General features: G+C 52.7%; 3 protein-coding genes across 3 annotated transcripts; 1 reads left to right on the top strand and 2 right to left on the bottom strand.

Moving 5' to 3' along the window:
• Nucleotides 1-1,552: 1,552 nt before the first annotated feature.
• Nucleotides 1,553-7,421, bottom strand: QC764_201110 (uncharacterized protein). Its single transcript, XM_062943817.1, has 7 exons — nt 6,003-7,421; nt 5,766-5,945; nt 5,128-5,709; nt 4,006-4,916; nt 3,835-3,867; nt 2,233-3,709; nt 1,553-1,991 (listed from the first exon to the last, which is right to left on the bottom strand). Exons 1-6 carry the CDS (start codon nt 6,574-6,576, stop codon nt 3,194-3,196), a joined length of 2,796 nt encoding a protein of 931 aa, XP_062802565.1. The 5' UTR covers nt 6,577-7,421; the 3' UTR covers nt 1,553-1,991; nt 2,233-3,193.
• Nucleotides 7,422-9,683: 2,262 nt separating this feature from the next.
• Nucleotides 9,684-16,771, bottom strand: QC764_201100 (uncharacterized protein). The gene is made up of 5 exons (XM_062943816.1): nt 16,677-16,771; nt 14,840-16,622; nt 11,147-14,656; nt 10,925-11,093; nt 9,684-10,760 (listed from the first exon to the last, which is right to left on the bottom strand). The coding sequence occupies exons 2-5, from the start codon at nt 15,290-15,292 to the stop codon at nt 10,045-10,047; spliced, it is 4,848 nt and encodes a 1,615-aa protein (XP_062802564.1). The 5' UTR covers nt 15,293-16,622; nt 16,677-16,771; the 3' UTR covers nt 9,684-10,044.
• Nucleotides 16,772-17,225: 454 nt separating this feature from the next.
• Nucleotides 17,226-19,268, top strand: QC764_201090 (uncharacterized protein; the record flags this gene model as incomplete). The annotated part of the gene is made up of 1 exon (XM_062943815.1): nt 17,226-19,268. One exon carries the CDS (start codon nt 17,226-17,228, stop codon nt 19,266-19,268), a length of 2,043 nt encoding a protein of 680 aa, XP_062802563.1.
• Between the last annotated feature and the right edge of the window lie 222 nt (nt 19,269-19,490).

Here is a 19,490-nt window from a genome sequence, read left to right as displayed (position 1 = left end):
TTAGGGGGTGGGTCAGTGTTGTTGGGGACTGTCGGGCTCTTGAATGGTCTGTCCTTGTTTATTTGTGGTGTTGGTCGTGTTGTGGACTTTAGTTGCTGATGCTTGGTCGCTGAGCACTTCGTGATCTTCGACTCATGCCACCTCGCTCCCATTTCTGCACCCGACTTCCACTTTTGTACCCATCTTCCACTTCTACACCCATCTCACCGTCAATCACTCACTCGACTATTCCCACCCATTTTAACCACCCACTCACCATCATAGACACATCACAACCACAGCACTCGCGCCAACCCACCCCTCCACCACCCATCCCAGCCGTGCCGTCCCTCGTTCACGACAACTACAACTACCCCACCCCCTCTCGAAACACTGCTGAAGCCGTCGGGCCGTCCGCCTGTCCCGCAGAACCTTTCGATATAAACACCCACCACGGCCTAGTATGCCATCAAGGGAACCCTGGCAGCCATCGACTACAACTACGACCGCTACACGTTTTCCGACACTTGCCCTCCGCCAAACCATGGCCATCATTCACCACGATGACCGACCTGTCCCCAGCAGCCCCCCGCTCGACCCTCCTCCTTGATTCCCCCCTCCCTTCCCCCTTGTCCACCACGTCGAAGCTCGCCTCCCGCCCTCCTCCTCTTATGGTGGAAAGCAACAGCGCCCGCGAGCGGTAGCTGGGTCACGACGCGGTAGCTGGAGGGAACATAAGAGGAGGAAGGAGAAAAGAGAGTGTACAGTACGCTCGAGGAGCGAGAGCAAGCGATGCTCCCCTCTTTCTCCTCGGCTGTTGATAGCGGGACAGCAGCGCAACAGAGGAAGAGGTGTACAGTACCTCGAGGAGTGCGGGGAGCCAGCCGGTTCAACTCTCGTCAAGTCTCCGTCCGTTGAGATTATGTTGGGATCTCGAAACAAGGAAGTGCGTCGAGGCGAGCGAGGGAGAAAAGATATTGATAACTGATGTTATCACGACATCCTAGCTGTGCAGAAGGGCGGAGGGGGGCTTATGCGGCCAAAGGTGGGATCGTACAATAAGAGTGAGCCCGTATGTGGGGTGGGTATAGGAGATGACACTTGGTTTGGAGGGGGAGAAGGGGCGTTTGACTTGGTGGTTTTTAGGTTCGATAGTAGAGACTGTCTTCACGTAGGACAGATCACGTCACAGTTTTGCCGACTCACTTACACCAGCTATCTGTTGATAAATATTATATGTCATGGAAAGAGCTGCCGGAATACGGTGGTCGTCAGTGAATGGATACAGGACGTCGAAGACTCGAATTATAAGATTTATGGGTACTTCTTGTCTCCCAAAGTGGATGTGTCCAAGTCAACAAAGGGTGAGTTAATCCAACTTTGGGCTGTTCTTTTTCATGTCGCTGTGAAGCGGGCAGCCAAAACAGCACGGATCCTGTTGAATACCTTATCCACGACATACCTTCAAAACTCCACACATCTCAAAGTCACCTTCACCACACATTCCAGAGTCACCTTCACCACACCACACCACACCACACCGCAACACACCTCAGCCCAATAATGACCACAACCTCTCAAAATCAGAGAACTCAAACTCTATGCCAACTACCCTAACATGCACATCTCCCAAACTATTCCCATGCGTGAGCACAAAGCTATTTAATGCTTCCAAGATAGAAAATATAAGCAAAAAGAAAACGACAACAAAAATCCACAAAACATTTCCCCGTAATCCATCATCCATAACCCATATTTTCCGAACCATATTCCATGCTGATCCTTGTATCCATGCAATTCCAAACCCATTTTATCGTTATCAAATCATCGCCCAATTTCTTGTTCTCATATCCATCATGCCCTACCAGGACTAATAATCATCATACCCGTAACACTCCTCCCCTCACTCACAACCGAGTTCCTCTCGGAATCCTCATCATTGACCTCGCCGTGGCGGATAGGCCCAGGGCGTCTCTCTGAGCCGACAGGACCAAAGTTGGGAGGCGGGTGGTCTATAACCAAGTTAGCTTTGGGTCTTAAAAGTGACCGAGGTGTGCGCGTTGTGATAAATAGTACACTCCTACTCCAAAAAACAAAAACGAAATCGACGCCACAAATCCATCAAACCGCCCACTTGGGCGGATTAAACCGAGGCAACCAAGCCCACCGTCACCTTAGACGCAATAATAACAGACAAATAAACCACCTCAGCTATCCGTGACAAACACATGCCAAAGTTGAACTGGAACATGCCTCTCGGGGATCGGACAGCCAGGACCACGACTAGCCCACCCCAGAACGTGTTCATCTTCGTCGTGATCTTGATAGTGTTGTAGTAGCGATGGGAGGATGTGGTCGTCGAGATGTCCAACAACTAACCAAAAGCTCGTTTAGACTGAGACGGTCGAAGCTTAGATAGTGTCGAGGTGACGAGAGAAAGTAATCTCCAGTGATAAACTTTGTTGCCTCTCCGATAATCGCGCCCCTAATAATACCCCAGAAAAGAAGGGGACAGAAATTTTGATTTGTGTAAAGAGCTGTGACAAAGACTTCTCATTCCATTGACAAAAAGTTTGGCGAACTGCGATCTTCCACAAAGTTGCTCTTTCCAAGCAGGTTTGACCATGCTTTCCGCTGGGAAGTAAAAGTCGACTTGGTAACTAACGATTGAAACATCAGGCTGGCGAATATTTCTCGCGGTCTTGATGAGATTAGAAGGCATCCGGCAGTCGAATGTCTCCATGAATGTCGAATACGGTGGACTCTTGGTGTTGCGAGGGTATGATGTCCATAATAACAGTCAAGCAAATTGAGATGTTGAAGAAGGATCACAGAGACGGTAGTCGATGCAGGGCGCAAAATCGTGACAAGCAGTTGGAGGATTACTTGGTCGTAAAGGCCGTTGACGAAGTTGTATTTTCGGGTTGTCGTGCGGTGGTAACCCCTCCACAATCTCCACACACTGATGAAACTTCACCAGCGACACGAACATCCCAAAAACCACATTATTCACTCGGTCAGTACACAACTACAACTGCACTCGCAGACACCAAATCACATCCCGCCCAATCGTCCACACCCCTTCAACGCTCTCAAACCGCTTGGGGTATATACTATACCGCGGGGTATTCTTCTTCATATAAGCAAACGAAAACGCCAACCGCACCACCTTCAGATTGGGGGAGCAACAAAAAGAAACCACACCATCTGCTTATTACCCCGGGGCCGGGTGACGCTCTCTCCAGTTGGAAGAATGGAAACCAGACTCACTACCAGTAGAAGAAGAACCGCGGCGCATACCAGATGCGCTCCCCACACCGCTTCCACCACTCCCACTATCCCAGCGCGACCAGCTCGAACCATATCGTCTGTGACCACCTTCAGCACCAGCACCGGCGCCAGCGCCAGTGCCGGTGACGCCACCAGAACCGCCCGTAGCAAACCTTCCACCAACGGAAACACCCCCACCGCGCTCCAGAGGACCCCGCTCGCTCTCGCGAGACAGCTCTGCCTGCCTCTTCTTCCACCAGGTAGGCAAACCATGAAACAGCCCCAAACTGTGCTGTGTGGCCTTGTCCATAGGCATCTCGTGCTTGTACTTGCATCCTTGTTGGGTGAACGCGCAGGTGCCCTCGTGAACCCACTTGTCGCAATATACCTTGATCTTTCTAGGCTGTGCGGCAGAAGGGGAAGTCGGACCGGAACCGGTAGTGGCGGCAACAGAAGAAGCCTGAGGATCAGACGCGAGCAGGATATGGTCAATACGGTTCTGATACGAGTCTCAGTTGGATTGGGCTGAATGGGCGGGAGAGCTCTCCAGGTGATTATGAGGAAAAAGAGAGGAAAACTGCTTACCTGGATGGGGTCTTGATGGCGATTAGGGGGGGACTGTTCACAAAGTCAGCATCAGGCAGAGCAGTGACGGGCTAGGGTTGGTGGGGGTTGAGGGCTGAGTGCACAGACCATCACCCGTCACCCACCCAACAAGGAAAGGGGCAAGTAAATAAACACTAGAATGGAACGTACCTGAACAACCGCCCGCTCAATATTGCTATTCTTGCAGAGTCGGTCCATACCGGTGGGAATCACCAACTCAATCAGCTTGTCATTGTCGTTCTCCGAAGGCGGAAGCCCAACGAGCGAGAATGGGAGCATGTCAACGGGCACCAGTCGGGTCCGGCTGCCGTCAGGGCGGACAAAACAGTATCCCTGGGTATCAGGGCCGATGGTGACCAGATACTGGCTCTGGTACTGAGCCAGATCCCTGTTCTGGGGGCGCGGGGCCGGGATCGCCGGGGGAGCGGTCGTGGTTGGGGTCGCGGCCGAGCCACCACCACCGGCAGAAGACGAAGGGACTCCGTACAGCCCCTGGGGCTGGGATGTCGGGGGCGAGAAAAGATTGCCAGTCCCAGCATCACCCATCATTCGCAGATGGGTGAGCTGGCCTTGGCGGGCGGCCGCGGGGTCAGAGAGCGACAGAGAGGCGAAACCAGACGGGTCGACAAAGCTGGGAGCACCAGAGAAGCCGACGGGCGACAAGCCGGAGCCACCGGCAAAGTCACCAAAACTGAAACCGGCAGAGACGGTCGGAGTGCCAGGTAAAAAGATGCCGGTGGCGGCGGATGGGCCGGGGAAAGGAGTGAACTGCTGCCGGGCAGCAGGGGACAGGACGGCGGGGCGGGTCGGGGCAGAAGAAAAAGACGCCAAGGTGGGAGAGCGCGGCGCAACAGGCGAAGAGAAGCCAGGGTTGTACCCCTGGGAGGGGCCAGCAGCAAAGTTGCCATTGGCGGGAGAAAGGACCACGCCCAGACAAGGAGAACAGGTTGTATCTATATACTGATCAGCTTGACTCAGATGATTGAGGTTGAATAGATATATACCATTGCCGGTCCTGGGCTGGGGCGGGGACTGCGCTCGCTGGCGCCAGTTGTCAATGCCTGGAAGCATGTTAGAGCTTGTGTTTCTACCAGTGAAGACAAATTCAACCGGTGCAACAACCATAGCAGAGATAACGCAAAAAGCAAAAGAGAGAAAAAGCAAAAGAAAAGAAAAGAAAAGCAAAAGAAAAAAGAGAAAAGAGAAAAGAGAAAGTATATGAATTCCAAAACACACCGACTAACACAGATGAATGGAAAAAAATAAACGTACCTCTCGCGCGACCACCAAAGGGGCCGGCAGTGCTGGCAGCAAGCTGCCCTCTTCCACTCAAACCACCAGACAGACGCATCTGCTCGCCTGAGGGCGAGCGCTCACCAGCGCCAACGCTACCCACGACGGAGCCAGACATTTCTTCTTTTTCAAGATGCTTGGACGATTTTTGTTGCTGTTGCTGTTGCTGTTGCTCATCAAAAGAAAAAGAGGAATCTGAGTTCAAGTTTGGGAGCTGCCCGAAGGAGATATTTATGCCTCCGGAAAGTGGGTCCGGAACGGAGGACAATGGCTCGGAGGTGTTCGGGGCACTGCCTGTTGTTTGTATTGCTGGTGATGTGACCTCTATTGATTGGCCGGAATACGTGGTCAGCTGATGCGGGGCTGCCCTTATTGTAGTGTCCGAGCCGATGCTCGGGGAAGGAGGACGGGGGGTGGTGTAGTTGTGCCTGTCTGCTGGCTGAGAAAGGGCCGTTGAGGCAAGAAGTCCAGCGAATGCGAGCTTAGATTTGATCTCGGCGATGTTCTTTGCGATGGGGGCTTTGAAAAGGAGGCTGGACCCGCTTGTATTGTGCAACGGAGCTATGATCATCAGTCAGGCATACTGGCATCGTCGTTTAGAAGCAGGGTACACCAACCAGTTACAGAATCCGACGGCCAAACACCTCTGATACTCTCAAACTGCTGCAAAATATGGGCTTTTCTGTCACGCTCATGTGAATACTTTCTCCTGTATCCAGCTTGGGGGGAAAAGCTACGTGATACAAGCCCTGAAGATGCCTTCAGGCTGTTATCGTCAACAAAAGAGAACTCGTGAGCTGCAGTTACAAGTCAGTAAGCTGCATCAGGAACATGTGTGCAAGAGGGGTATGTACCTCTGTGGCCTTGTTCACCATCAGTGTCGAGCCTTGACCCAACACCACTAACCGAATCAAAACAGTCAGGATCGCGTGCTCCGCAACTGCCAGCAGGATCTTCTTCGTGTCGTCCCCTTTCAACAGAGGGTTTTGGCGCATGAATACCCGCGTTCTGAGAAGTTGGGTTCACTACCGAAGGAATGCGATGAGACGATATCGGAGTCGCAGTACCAGAACTGGTGAACAGAGAAGATGGAGAGCCCTGACGAAAGTTGTGACGCCTGCCTGGCTTATTTACTACTTGGTTGGTCGTGCCTGCAGCTTCTTTTGTCTCGTTGGAATCAGCACACCAGTTTGCCGGTGCTGTTGGTGTCTTCAAGGCCGACTCTGACACACTATCAAGAGAAGAAACGGACTCAAGACTGGTCAATGACGGAGAGCGGCCAGAAGATGCCACGGAAGGCGATGAAAGCTCCCCAGCGAACCAATGAGGCCTAGGCTGCTTGCAGTCAGGCTGCTGTTGATGCAGGTTACCACCAGACATTGCGTTGACAGAGAACCCTGCTTTCGCATCAGCCAAAGGCGTGTACATGGAAAAAGCAGAGAAGCTCGGGGAAGTCAAAGGAAACAGTACAGAACAAAAACAAATGGCGGAGACAGCACACACTGGTCAAGTCAAATCCAAAAGGAAACAATGCCGGCACTGCCCCCCGGGAGGCGAGAGAGAGAGAGAGAGAAAGAGAGGCAACAGGATGTGCGTGGTGGGTGCGTGCAAACGGAATGATATAGTCGCAGTCCAATCAATTGAGACAGCTGGCGAAAAGCCTGGTCGACTTGGGTTGTCGTGTTTATACCGCCGTGAACCTCCTCTATAGAAAGTATATGCAGGTTAGCACTGTTGACAGCAGGACTGGTATCCTTGGCCGGAAAATAGAGCTGAGAATGGTAACGAGGCGTGCGGTAACAATAGAGCGAGGACAAGAATGAATGAGGCCTCGTGGAACGGCACGCCAGTGGGCCAGCGGACAAGTGTCAGTTAAAACAAGGCTGATGCCGCTGATGGTGCTGGAGCTAGGTGACTGGGAGCCCTCGTATCTACCTAGCTGGCAGGTGTAGCCAGTTGAGCAGATCACAAGCAAGTACGACCGTAGCTTTGAGGTGTTGTGCGCCTGCCTGTTGTGCGTCTCCGGCAGAGGGCAGGAAGGGACGAGGGACAAGGGACCAGGGTTGAAGATGAAGTTGCAAGGCAAAACAGCAAATGCACTTGGAAAATACCCTAGTGTTGATATCTAAGTTAGGTAGGGTATTTACTTGCTACCGATTGACAGCGTAACAGCCAGCATTAGAAAAGAGGCGAAAGAACCTAAACAGCCACATAGATATCTGTCCCGTTATTTATTTTTCTGGTTCTGACTACCTTAGTCTGGCGCCCTAATCCACGCTTGATCGGTGTTTTCCGTTGCTAACCTCTCCTCCACCGCAACCAAACGAACAGACAAGCCACATAAGCTTGTGGGGGGCTTGTGGAATGCATGAGCCTCAACACTTCAGAAAGCAACTTGCCAACCTATCGGAACGAGCAGACATCTCCCCGTTGACTCATATCAATGCATGTAAACAAATGCCGGACAGACCAAAAGGACTTGAACAAGGTTGAAGCAAACGGCCTCACAGTCAATCTGAATAAGGTTGCTTGCCTTTGCCCAGGCACTGGACGGGAAGCCACATTTGGTGCCTGTTCTTTTTGGTTCACTAGTCACACGTGACAAACGGCCACTCCGACCGCAAATGGGAGAAAAGATACCGGAAGGTACCAAAGAGGTATTTAGTGCATGTGTGTTGTGATCCTTGGTGAGATATCTGTGTTCAGGGCGGCTACACGGCGGGAGCTGGCTGATGGATGGGATGGGTAGTACGGCTTCAGGGACTGGGAGAATATCATCTCATTGATCAAGATACTTTTCCAGCATCGTGGTGAGAAGTGGCGCCAACCTCCGCTCACATAGCACTCCACACGCCAAACACCGGTGCCTGTGAGCACTTACTGGACAGACATTGAATTGTTATTTACTCCCAGGGCTTAGGTAGGTACTTGACACTTGCAAGATGTGGCTAAATCCACAAAAAGAATAACAGCATCAAGTCAATACCAAGATTATGCATGTTGAAGTTACCACGTGTATTCCAAGACATCGGATGACAAGTACTGACAGTTTGATCCCAACATCTCGTCTTTGCCCTATATACTTCCAAATCTCCAAAGGTCACACGCCCTCCAGAAAGGGTTCTTTACGTCCAGTGTCAAAGTTGGTGGGTATCCCAATGGAGCCATATCAACCTCTAAGCATCCTGCCACTTACAACAGATCTCCAAAGCCAATAAATAAACAAAGCTTTTGGGCAGCTCTAAAACACAGAAAATACCAAAACTCTTTCTTATGTCCCTCATTTCTGAAGAGGCTAAGCTCAGTCCATTCAACGGGCCGCTACGCACGTCAACCCGTCAGCTGTCAAATGTCAACGTCAACACCAATGCCAGCCACAACCCTCACCATCCATTCCCATTCCAGCAATAAACTAGGTACATACCACCAACCCATTGGATCCATCGTGTGTAGCTAGCGCACCACCAATCTCACCGTTCTACAACTCCGTTCCTCTCCAGTTTTCCCCTGCAACTCGCATCCCAACCCCCCTATTCCCCCTCCGACCGCGAGTCGTTCCCTCCCGACAGACCGATAATGAACAACCCACCCCTCTTCCTGAAACCCTCGACCACCTCTCAGCCGGCCTAAAGGCGTCATCTCATCTCACCAGCCTTGCCACCCTCAAAACCCAAATCTAACAAAGTAAGCTATCATCTGAAACAAACCTGCCAGACCCAAAAGCAACCTCCACATGGAGGCGCAGTGTGCTTTGGGAAACCCTCCCATCTACCCGCATACCACTCACATCATCGGTCCGACACCCCCCTCAGATCTAGACTGTCAATCGCCCTTCCTCCAGTTTGGTCTGGCTGGAACTCCTCCTCTACCCCTCTCCCGCGATTCTGGACATCAGCCCCAGATCCTAACCATGGAGCACTGCCATCCCAACCACTCCCTCCCACATCCTTGCCAGCGAGCTCCCCTGAGCTCTCACCGAGAGTGTAGATGTCACACTACCAACCCGCCAGCCCTGTGCCTTGCACCTGGAGTTGGCCATTGAGGAGGTAGGCATCTTGCTCGCCCACCTCGAGCACGTCACAAAGATGTCATGTTGCCTAACCCGACCTTGAATCTTCTGTCCCAATGACCCAACCACTGCCCCGTCTCGACTTCTCTCATTCCCTTGACTTACATCCCAATCTCCATCATCACATGCCCGCACTGTACCTCCTCCTCTCGTCTCACTTTCTATCCCAAAACACCTAAAATCTAGCCACCTTGCTATTTCCCTTCCATACCATCCCAAGTTTTCCCCCCGCCCCCTCCACAACCGCCTGGACCATGCCAAGTCGCCCACCCTCCTCCCCAACTCCCTCCCCTCCGACACTCTCCTCCCCAATTCGCCCCTTCCCAACTCTCCCCTCCCCATAGCAGCCCACCCGAACAAGGCCAACAACCCCTCCCCTTCTCATGGAAACAAACCAATGTGGGCAACATCACACAAACATAGGTAAACAGTCACTCTTGAGTACATCACATAGGTAGGTAGCAAGCACAAACGCAATCCCCGTCTTTGTAAATAAAAATCTCTCTGTATGATGCTGCGTGGCGCGCAAAAGCAAACCCCCGACGCCTCCCCACCTCCATCCGAATGCCTCAATGCACCAAAAAAACCCCAGGGTATATCGCGCTATGCAATAGAAAACTCAACCGCAGAGTATTAAAAAGGAGATAATCCCTCTCTTCTGAATGAAATGAGCTTAGAGGTCCTGCCAGAGCACCCCCTCTCTTTCGCAATGAATCACCAGCCAGCCCCTCCCCATCATCATTTTGTCTCCCCGTCTGACTAGCACTCCCCTTCCAAAAAGAAAACAACACACAACAATGCTCAAAAATTATGAGCAAGCCCCAAGATCACCCCCTCAACAACCTCAACTTCTCCACCAAAAACCCCCTCCACCCACTTCTCTCCTCCTCCGTCAACCTCCCATCCCGCTTCAGCTCATCCAACGCCACCCTCAAATTCCTCATGCTCCTCATCTCAGGGCACTCCCAGCCCCACGGGTGACTATACTTGCAAACAACGCACTGCTCCGCCTTTGGCAGCACCACCGCCGCCGCCGCCACCGACGACGACGTCGAGCTCGGAACCGTCGGCACACCAATCTGGTTAACCATCACCCCCCCACCCCCACCACCTCCAGACTGCCCAGCAGGCCTCATCGCAATCGAGTTCAACAAGTCAATCCCCGCCCTTTGAGAGGCTGTCATGCTTGCACCTGCCTGGTGGTGAGTTACTGGGGCTCCCCCGACACCTCCGACAGCTCCGAGCTGCTGCTGCTGCTGTTGCCGTCTTTGGTTTTGGGACGCAGCATTGTCCGGGACATTAAACCGGACGTCTGTGCTAACTGGGCGACTGTTGCTGGCGCCACCGCCGTTTTGTTGTTGGGCGCCTGGGCCTTGGGCCGTGAAGATGGCGACTTCGACTTGGGAACGTTTAACTTTATCACCATTGACGGCGCCTTTGGCGTGGCCGTTTTGGGGGGCGAGGGAAGCTGCTGCTCCTGCTGCTGCTGCTTTCCCTTGGGCTTGGGCGTTGCTTTGGGTCTGGGCCTGGCCGCTTTCGTTGTCTGAGATGTTGTCTTGAGTGAGCTTGTGGTTCGAGTAATACTGCGTGTTTGAGTGGTCTTTTGCGGGGTCTTCCTCTTGCTGGGCGTGACTGGTGGTGTCGCGCCCCCTTTGTTGCCTTTGGCTCTGCTTCTTGACTGAACTAAAGAAAGTTGACTTTTCGTACCTGACTTGCGCAAGTGTGCTGATAGCCCAGTGGCTGGAGTGCCGACTTCCTCGTCGCTTGTATCACCACCATCGCTTTTAGCGATGAAGTCATGATCACCTTCGCCTTGATCACTGTCTGGCTTCTCTCCCTCATCAAACTCGAACTGGGGACCTGCGTAATTGGCATTCTGTTGTTCGTTAGTATTCTGGACTTCCAGAGACTGGAAGCATAACTACTCACCCCACGACGGCGTCCACCGCGGCCGAGAGTTTCCCTAGCTTTCTCGGCCTCACGACGAGCCTCCTCTTCACGCTGCTTGAGAATTTGGTCCCAGACACTGAGCGACATCTCCTGCTGTTCGGTCTCCTTCATCTCGTCAGCAAGACCATCGTTGGCCCACACTCGGGCGTGGGCAAAAGCAGACTCGGCCGATTTCTTATCGTCGGTCTTGGTTTCCTCCTGCATGGATCGATCTAAAAGCTTGTCAACAGCAGCCGAATCGTATTTGATGGCATCCTTCTTCTTGTCGCCAAAGAGAGCTTCAGCGCCGTGCTTCAAGACCGACTCGACGTCATTGGGGGCGTCGTCCTGATTGTCCATGGTCTCGATGAGCAGATGATCGAGCGCCATTTTCTTGCGACCGATCTGAAGAATCTTCTCCTCGGCCGAGTCAATAGTGACGAGCTGGAAGCACAAGACCTTCTTGCGCTGTCCGATACGATGGGCGCGTGAAAGAGCCTGGATATCTTGGTGAGGGTTCCAGTCGGGGTCGAGGATGATGACGGTGTCGGCCGTCGCCAGGTTGATACCAACACCACCAGCGCGCGTCGACAACAACATGCAGAAGATGTCTGAATCTGGAGCGTTGAATGCGTCGATCTTCTTCTGCTTCTCCAAACTAGACTGACTGCCGTCCAAACGCTCGTGTCTGAGGTTCAAACTCATCAAAAAGTCCTCGAGGACCGTCAGCTGGTCAAGGAACTGACTGAAGATGAGGACGCGGTGGCCGCGCTCTTTCAACTTGGGCAGCATAATCTCCAAGAGCATCAGCTTGGAAGAGGCCTCAATCAAGTTCCGGCGAGTGAGCTCGGGAGACAGGTTGCGATCTTCGATAGCCTGGCTGTAGATGAAAGGATGGCAGAGACACTTGCGCAGTTGCATGAGGATGTTGCTCAGCGACCCACGCTCGTTGGCCTTCAGTTTGCCCTGAGCAAAGATGGATCGGATGAGCTGAGGGTTCTTCTCCATGATCGACTTGCAGAGCCTCTCTTGCAAGACCGACATCGAAACAGGGACAATGATCTGAGCCATCGTCGGCAGGAAGGTGAGCACCTCGGCCTTTGTGCGGCGCAAGAAATACGGCCGGATCAGATCATGAAGATGCCTGAGGTTTTCCGAGGTGATCTGGTCGTACTCTTGGTCAAGCTGCTCGGCCTTCATACTGGGGTCGATGAACTGAAGGAGGTTGAATAATTCCCTCTTGTTGTTTTGCAATGGCGTTCCTGTCAGAAGAACCTTGAACGGGATATTGAGCATGTTCAAGGCCTTGTACAGCGAATTCTCGTCATTCTTGAGGGCCTGAGCTTCGTCGACAATTAGACCAGCCCACTTCACACTGCTGAACCGGGATCGCGTTTCACTGTCCTTGACCGAGTCGTAGGACATGATGACAACGTGTGCCTTCATGTCGCGAGTATTGCCTGGAAACAGCTCGTACTCCTTTGCGGCCTGTTGAGACACTCGTCCGCCATAGTATGCAACAACTCGAAGGTCAGGAGCCCATTTCTTGATCTCACGTCGCCAGTTGGCGCAGGTCGCATTGGGCACCACAACAAGAAACGGCCAGATGCGAGGCTTGGTCATGATGAGAGTGTAGAGCAGTGCCACGATTTGAACTGTTTTGCCCAGACCCATCTCATCGGCAAGAATGACACTCCTGTCATGACGGAAGTTGTGAAGCATCCAGTTGACGCCATTGATCTGATATTCCATAAGCTGGCCGCGCTTGAGGCCCTCGGGCTGCTTCTTGAGTTCGATATCTTTGACGAAATCGAGTTGGCGGAATTCTTGGAGGCGCTCTCGCATGACACGGTTGGACTCTGGTTTGAAGTGCTTGCCATTGAGGTACTCCCGGTACGCCTCTTGATACGCCTCCCAGAGAGCACCGTCTGACGAGTCCGGAGGGGTGTCCCAAACAACATCCTCGTACCCAAGGCCCTCAAACTTCACAAGGATTTTAACCACGTGGAAGATCCGGCTCAAGTCCTCCTGGAACTTGTCCTCGCGAGACCGAGCCTTGTACTTTGCTTCAGCCTCGACGGTTCGCGGAGCGACGTGGACATCGAGAATGATATCAGGTGTGACCCAGACATTGTAGATGGCCTCCTTTTCAGTCCATCTGAGCAGAGAATCTGCCTTGATCTCGCTGTCGGGACCTCCCTCAAGCCCCTCTCCAAATGTCCTCTTGAGGAAGGAGACACGCATGTTGTGTTTGACGATACCATAGACCCAGGCGCCAGGGAACCACTGGCAATGGTTGTAAGACTGGCGTTCCCACTTGATCAGGTACTCGATTTGATCCTCGTCGAAGTCTGCGATAGTCTGACCTTCGATGTAGCTCTTGCGATCAGCTGGGCGCCAGGCCACAATCTTGTCAGGCTTGAGCCCATCTGTGTCGCGACAGTCCTTGCACATCCAATCGATCTGGTACTCTTCCAACCTGAGCTTGCGTAGATTGAGAGGCTCTGACCAAGACGGGTCTCGAGTCGGATTGGGATGGGGGAGATGTTCATAGTGCCAACCTCGATGGCACCTGGCACAGCGAAAGAGGACGTTGTTGTGGTTGTTGATAAGCTTGGGATTGACCTCCGTGATGGGATCAACACCGCCATTATCGATGCGCAACTTCTCCTCTTGCTTGGGTGTTTTCTTTTCGGAGAAAGGGATGCATGATGGGCCTCTGACATGGCAAGTTTGGCATGTGCCGTGGCTGGGTGCCCGCGGGTCTCGCTTCTTGTAAACATCAATGCAAAAGCGGCACTGCATGACGAAGGAATCTGGCCCAACCTTGGTCACACGCTGCTCACGGCTGCTGCGGTTGCCCAGACAGACTTTGTGATAGACATTGGAGCAGCCTTGACAAAAGACAAAGGTTCCCTTGTTGCGGTCATCAGGATAGGCACAACTGTCGCAGGTCAACCTGTGAGCTTCCTTGAAGTCGGTGGGAATGTTGCCCTGGAAGATCTCCTTCACGCTGGCGACTTTGGGGGCAGCAGCAGGTTTGTTGTCCGAGATGTAGAAAGCTTCATCATCCTCGTCATCGTCGTCCTCGGCATACTTGTCGACCATCTTTCTGGTGTTCTTGTTGGCACGGGATGAACGGCGGCGGCTGCTCTCAAATTCTCTGTCAGAGTCACCCGCAGAGGCAGAGACAGACGTGGTCTTCTGTGTGGACCTGGCAGAAAGCCTCGAAGACAAGCGCTTCAACTTCTTTCGACCGGGTCGCACAATATCAGAGGTGACAATGAATGAATCCTCATCATCCTCCTGCAACTCATCAAGACTGCCATAGTAATTGGTGACTTCAGCACGCTTGCGCAGAGATCTGCCAAAGTTAACAGGCGGAAGCTTGGTGGGGGCACCTCGGGTGCGGGGGATGTCGTCGTCAGAGGCCTCGTCGAAATCGTCAACGGCACCAGAGTATTTATCGTTAGAACCTCTCTTGCGCTTTCTGGAGTCATCGTAATAGTCCTATAAAGTATGGGTCAACAATTTGCCGGCAAGAAAGAACAATCGGCATTGATTGGAGTGAAAAAGAGAAATGCCGAAAATAGAGAGTTTTGCAACAAGTAAATGAATAAGTGAATGCAGTGCAGAGGTTGAGTCACTTGACTCTGGTCGCCCAATTCCGCCAATCTGGCTGCCTGCGCTTACAGAGTCAATGCCGTCGTCGCTGTCAATCTGGTCAATATCCATGGGGTCAGAGTCGTAGTCGCTTTCCTTGTACTCAGAGGCGTGATCAGAGGCATAGTCGCTATCGCCTTCGTAGGCGTGGTCGGATTCCTGGTTGACGCGATCCATGATCATCTGCTGTGACTGAACGAAATTCCTGTGCTCTGGCTGGTGCTCATCCAGGTAGGCCGGGTGAAAATTGTTCAAATAGTCGCGGTCGAAGTCGCTGGTTGGCAGGTTGTTGCCTGATTGAATATTCCAGTCGGCTTCCTCTGGGTCAATATACTCAACCTCGTCAATATAGTAGTCGTCAGGTGACAACTGCCTGCCGTTGCTGGCCTCGGCAGTCAGGCTGAGCAGAGCCCCGTCATCCCCGCTATTCTCGTCGTCGAAAGGCGGAGTATACTCGCCGTTGGAGCGACTGGAAGACCCCATTGGAAGGAACAAACCGGCGAGAATGGGCGTTTTCAGAAGCTTGGGAGGCGAGCAGCAGCAAGAAAGTTGAGGTTCTCGGGAAGAGGAAAACGACGAATCAAACCAAACGGAGAAATAGATGGATAATAAAACCGTGTGACCTGCAAATAATGAAAAGGCGCTAAGGGTTCAGACGAAGGTGTGTTGGGAAGGAGCAATATTGTGATTAATAGGGGAAGGTCATTGACAGTAGTTGGGTGATCCAGCCAAAATCCTTAGGTGGAGAAGGAGCGATGGGTGAAGGCAGAAAAGAAGCCAGACAAGTCTTCGGCTCGGGAGATGCCGAAAGCTGGAGGTCGTCATGTGGGTTAGGAAGAGGATGCTGACCATGTTTGAAGTCAGAACAGCGAGGCTAGCGATACTGTAGGCATCAAGACCGCACAACTCAAGCTCCCCAAAAACCCCTGGCTCCATACTAAAGACAAACCCAAAAGAGTTTGGATCAGGAGCCCGGGATTGCATGACATCCCGACAGAGAAACTTGCTCTCCATGTTGGGACTTGATACTTTGATGGCAACCCCACCCACCCCCCGACCCCTGAGGCCCTTGTGGTTGTCGTCCCAGCTTCCACTCAACCACTTGGAAGAGTTGCCAACTACAACTCCCTGGACAAATGCCACAACCTAACACAGCACAACGCAACTCCCATGATGTTGACGCACTTGCATCCTTGAGCCTTGCTCATCATATCTCTCACCACAGCAGACACAAACAGCAAATCACCCAGCACAACCCCTTACCCCATTGCGTGTCCTCCTTGTCATGTAGCCCTCAGTTTCTGGCTTCATCTCTGGCACCTCAATGTACTCAAACTCGGCCTTCTTTTCCTCCGACATCTCCTGTAACGCTACTTCAATGTCGACGATTCTTGTGACTGGACCGGCCGAGTCGTCTCTATCGCTTCGATGTCCGTCATAGCCATGCCCATTCGTTACCGGTGGTTCCTCATACTGTATGGAGTCGTCGGGCAAAAAGTCGTCCACATTCGCACGAGGCATCGCAGGCATCAAATGTGACGGTACCGAAGGCGCAACAGGCTGGGTAATCTCGTCGACCGCAATCAGATCTGGATCCTCATCGTCTGACAGTTCGGACTGAAACTCATAGGTCGTGGGTTCTTCTGTCGGCATGGGATCAAAAAACAGCTCATCATCTGAGTTCAAAAGACCGTTGGTGGCCATGGTCGGCAGTACATCAACAATAAGTCGAAGGGGGTGCGTGCTGGTTTGCTGTGCCAAAATGTCGAGTTCGAAAGGTTTCCAAATGCAAGCAAGTTTGGGGAAGCTACTCCTGGAGAAGCAAGTCAGTTGAGATGACAGAAAACAAAAAGCTGTGGGCGCATACTAATTCCCAAGCTGTTTACTGAAAACTGCACAAGCTCAGAGTCGGGGTGAGGGGGGATGGTTAATAGAGAGACAGTCTCAAAGCATGGGAAGTGGAGGGGCGCCGCCTTTCACGCGACGGACCAAAAACACGCGTTTGCTTAAATGGATTAAGGCTTTGCAGGGATTAAATTGAAATATAATGTCCTGAATACTTTGGTTGGCTGCCCGGCAGCTGTGGTGGGGCCGCTGGGTCCTGGGCTTGGCACCTTCCCGACTTTTTCTGCATCTCAAGGCATGGATTTTCTTCGAGGAAGGAGCAAACATAGTCTCAAAAGCATTCATTTTCTCTCATTTTGGGGGCTGAGTTCGTCTTGTGCGTTTGTACATTTTAGATTGTGGTTCAGGTTGAGGCTTGTAACCCTTTTCTTCGCATTGAATCACACTAGACACCTCAAGTGCATCTCTCTTGTACACATCTCTTGGCATCCTTGAGACCTCAAAAAGTGAGGCTTCACTCAGCAAACATACATACATTCAGTTTCACTTCTTCACACTTTCCCGAGCCGTCATGGCTCTCCAACTGGCCTACCGTGCCACCAGGCCGTCAATAACCACCTCATCTCCCTCGGTCATCTCACTCATCACCCCTTCCTCAAGGGCCTTCTCCGTCTCAACCACCCTTCAATCCGGCAAGTTCAAAAATGACGGCCACACCTACGCCGAGCGTCAAAAGCTCCGGGATGAACTCAAAGCCCAACGCCCCGACTACAAGATCCGCAAGGGAAGAAAGGACATCACCGAGTACCCAGACAAGGCCAGACCCAAGTCCAAGCAAGCCCGCTTCTTTGACCCCGAGGACAGCCATGGCAAGAAAAGTTTGGTCTACAAGTTCAAGACTGGACAATTAGCCGAAGAGGTCAAACAGCTGAAACGGGAAATGGGGATGGGTTCTGCCGACGGTGATGCTTTTACCAATTCAAGAGGTGAGAGAGGGAGGGATGTCCGTCCTTCTCGCCGGGATAGGGAGAGGTCTTCGGCATCAAAGCCGTTGGATTCTAGGGGTTTTGCTTCTATGATGAGGGGGGAGGAGGGTATGAATCCTTGGGGGCAGGATAAGAGGTCGAACAAGGGGAGAGAGAGGCCTTTTGGGGGTTATGCTAAGACTGCTCCTTCTCGTGACCGGGAAGAAAGGAGCTTCGGGTCGAGGGACAGAAAGTTTGATAGGGAGAGTCGTGACGGGGATAGACGGGGCAAGAGCTTTGGTGACAGGCCGCCTCGTAACGGTAACAGGCCATCGAGAAGCTTCGGCGATGTGCCTCAGAGGGTCTTTCCTCCAAGAGAGTTCAAAGAGCGCTCCTCCAGAGCTTTTGGGGACAGACCCCCCAGGACCTTTGGTGACAGGCCTCCAAGAGAGTTCAAAGAGCGCTCCTCCAGAGATTTTGGGGACAGACCCCCAAGAGACTTCGGCGATAGACCTCCAAGAGAGTTCAAGGACCGCGCCCCGAGAGACTTCAACGACCGCCCCCCAAGAGAATACAAGGACAAACCCCTCCACGACAGTAATGCCTACGAGCGCCCCGAGCCCATCGGCATCACCTACACCACCGCCGCCTCCCAGTTCCTCTACGGCTCCTCCTCCGTCGAAGCCGCCCTCCGCTCCGGCCGCCGCAAGCTCTACAAGCTCTACATCCAACAAGGCGACGACGTCCGCGAGTCCCAGAACTCAGATGACATCAAAGCCGAGAAAGTCATCCGCACCCTCGCCAAGCAAAAGAACGTCCCTGTCGAGGTCGTCTCCGGGAAGTATGGCATGCGTCTCATGAGCAAGATGTCTTCTTCCCGTCCCCACAACGGGTTTGTTCTTGAAGCGTCTGCTCTCCCTCAGCCACCGATCGTGGCCTTGGGCGCCATTCCTGAGGACCCGGCTGAGTACGCGGCTAAGCCTGGGTTTTCGGTCGAGTTGGGCCATCAGTCGGCTGAGGACGTTGCTATCAATGGCACGAATGACTTTGTCTACTGGCGCAAGAGCGCTACGCACAAACCTTTGGTTGTGGTGCTTGACAGAATTCTTGACCCTGTCAACCTAGGTGCTATTCTGCGCAGTGTCGGGTTCTTTGGCGCGGCTGCTGTGGCGATTACAAACTATGGTGGGACAAAAATCACGCCTGTCGCGTTGAAGGCATCGGCTGGTGCGGCGGAGGAGGTGACCATTTTTGGGATTAATTCTCTGCCCGAGTTCCTCAATGCTTCGAGGGCGAACGGCTGGGAGGTTTATGCTGCTGTTGCGCAGGAGCCGGGTGCTACAAGACAAAGAAGACAGGTTGATTTGTTTGATATTGAGGAGACGGACCCGTTGAAGAGAACGCCGTGTGTTTTGTTGCTGGGGAGTGAAGGTGAGGGGTTGGACAGGCTGGTGGTCAAGAAGGCGGATTACGAGTTGAATATCCCTTCCATGGCGGGGCAGAGCGTGGTGGATAGTTTGAATGTCAATGTGGCGGGGGCGTTGCTGTGTGCCTCGTTTTTGAAGGGGATGCAGAAGGCTGTGTTGAAGAAGGAGGCAGCGGAGGAGGATGGTGAGGAGGTCACGAAGGAGACGCTGTTTGAGATTTAAAAAGTTTGGATAAGTGGGGGGATGTTGTGTAAGACTATGGATGTGCACCTGTGGTAGATACCCTCAATCTAAAATGTACAAACGTTGAAGCAATTCAGGGGACATGTAAACAAACTGCCGAGTTGGGATGATTGGACGTGGGGGGTTCCGATGGTCGGGTGGGGTGATGCAGGGGGGTTCCCGAGAGTTTGTGTTACTGAGCTTTTCCAGTTGTTGATGTTG

Source organism: Podospora pseudoanserina, chromosome 2 (genome assembly GCF_035222485.1).
Source record: "Podospora pseudoanserina strain CBS 124.78 chromosome 2, whole genome shotgun sequence".
Classification (NCBI taxonomy): Eukaryota; Fungi; Ascomycota; class Sordariomycetes; order Sordariales; family Podosporaceae; genus Podospora; species Podospora pseudoanserina.
The sequence above is the reverse complement of the archived record's forward strand: the minus strand, read 5'-3'. Positions and strand labels throughout refer to the sequence as shown.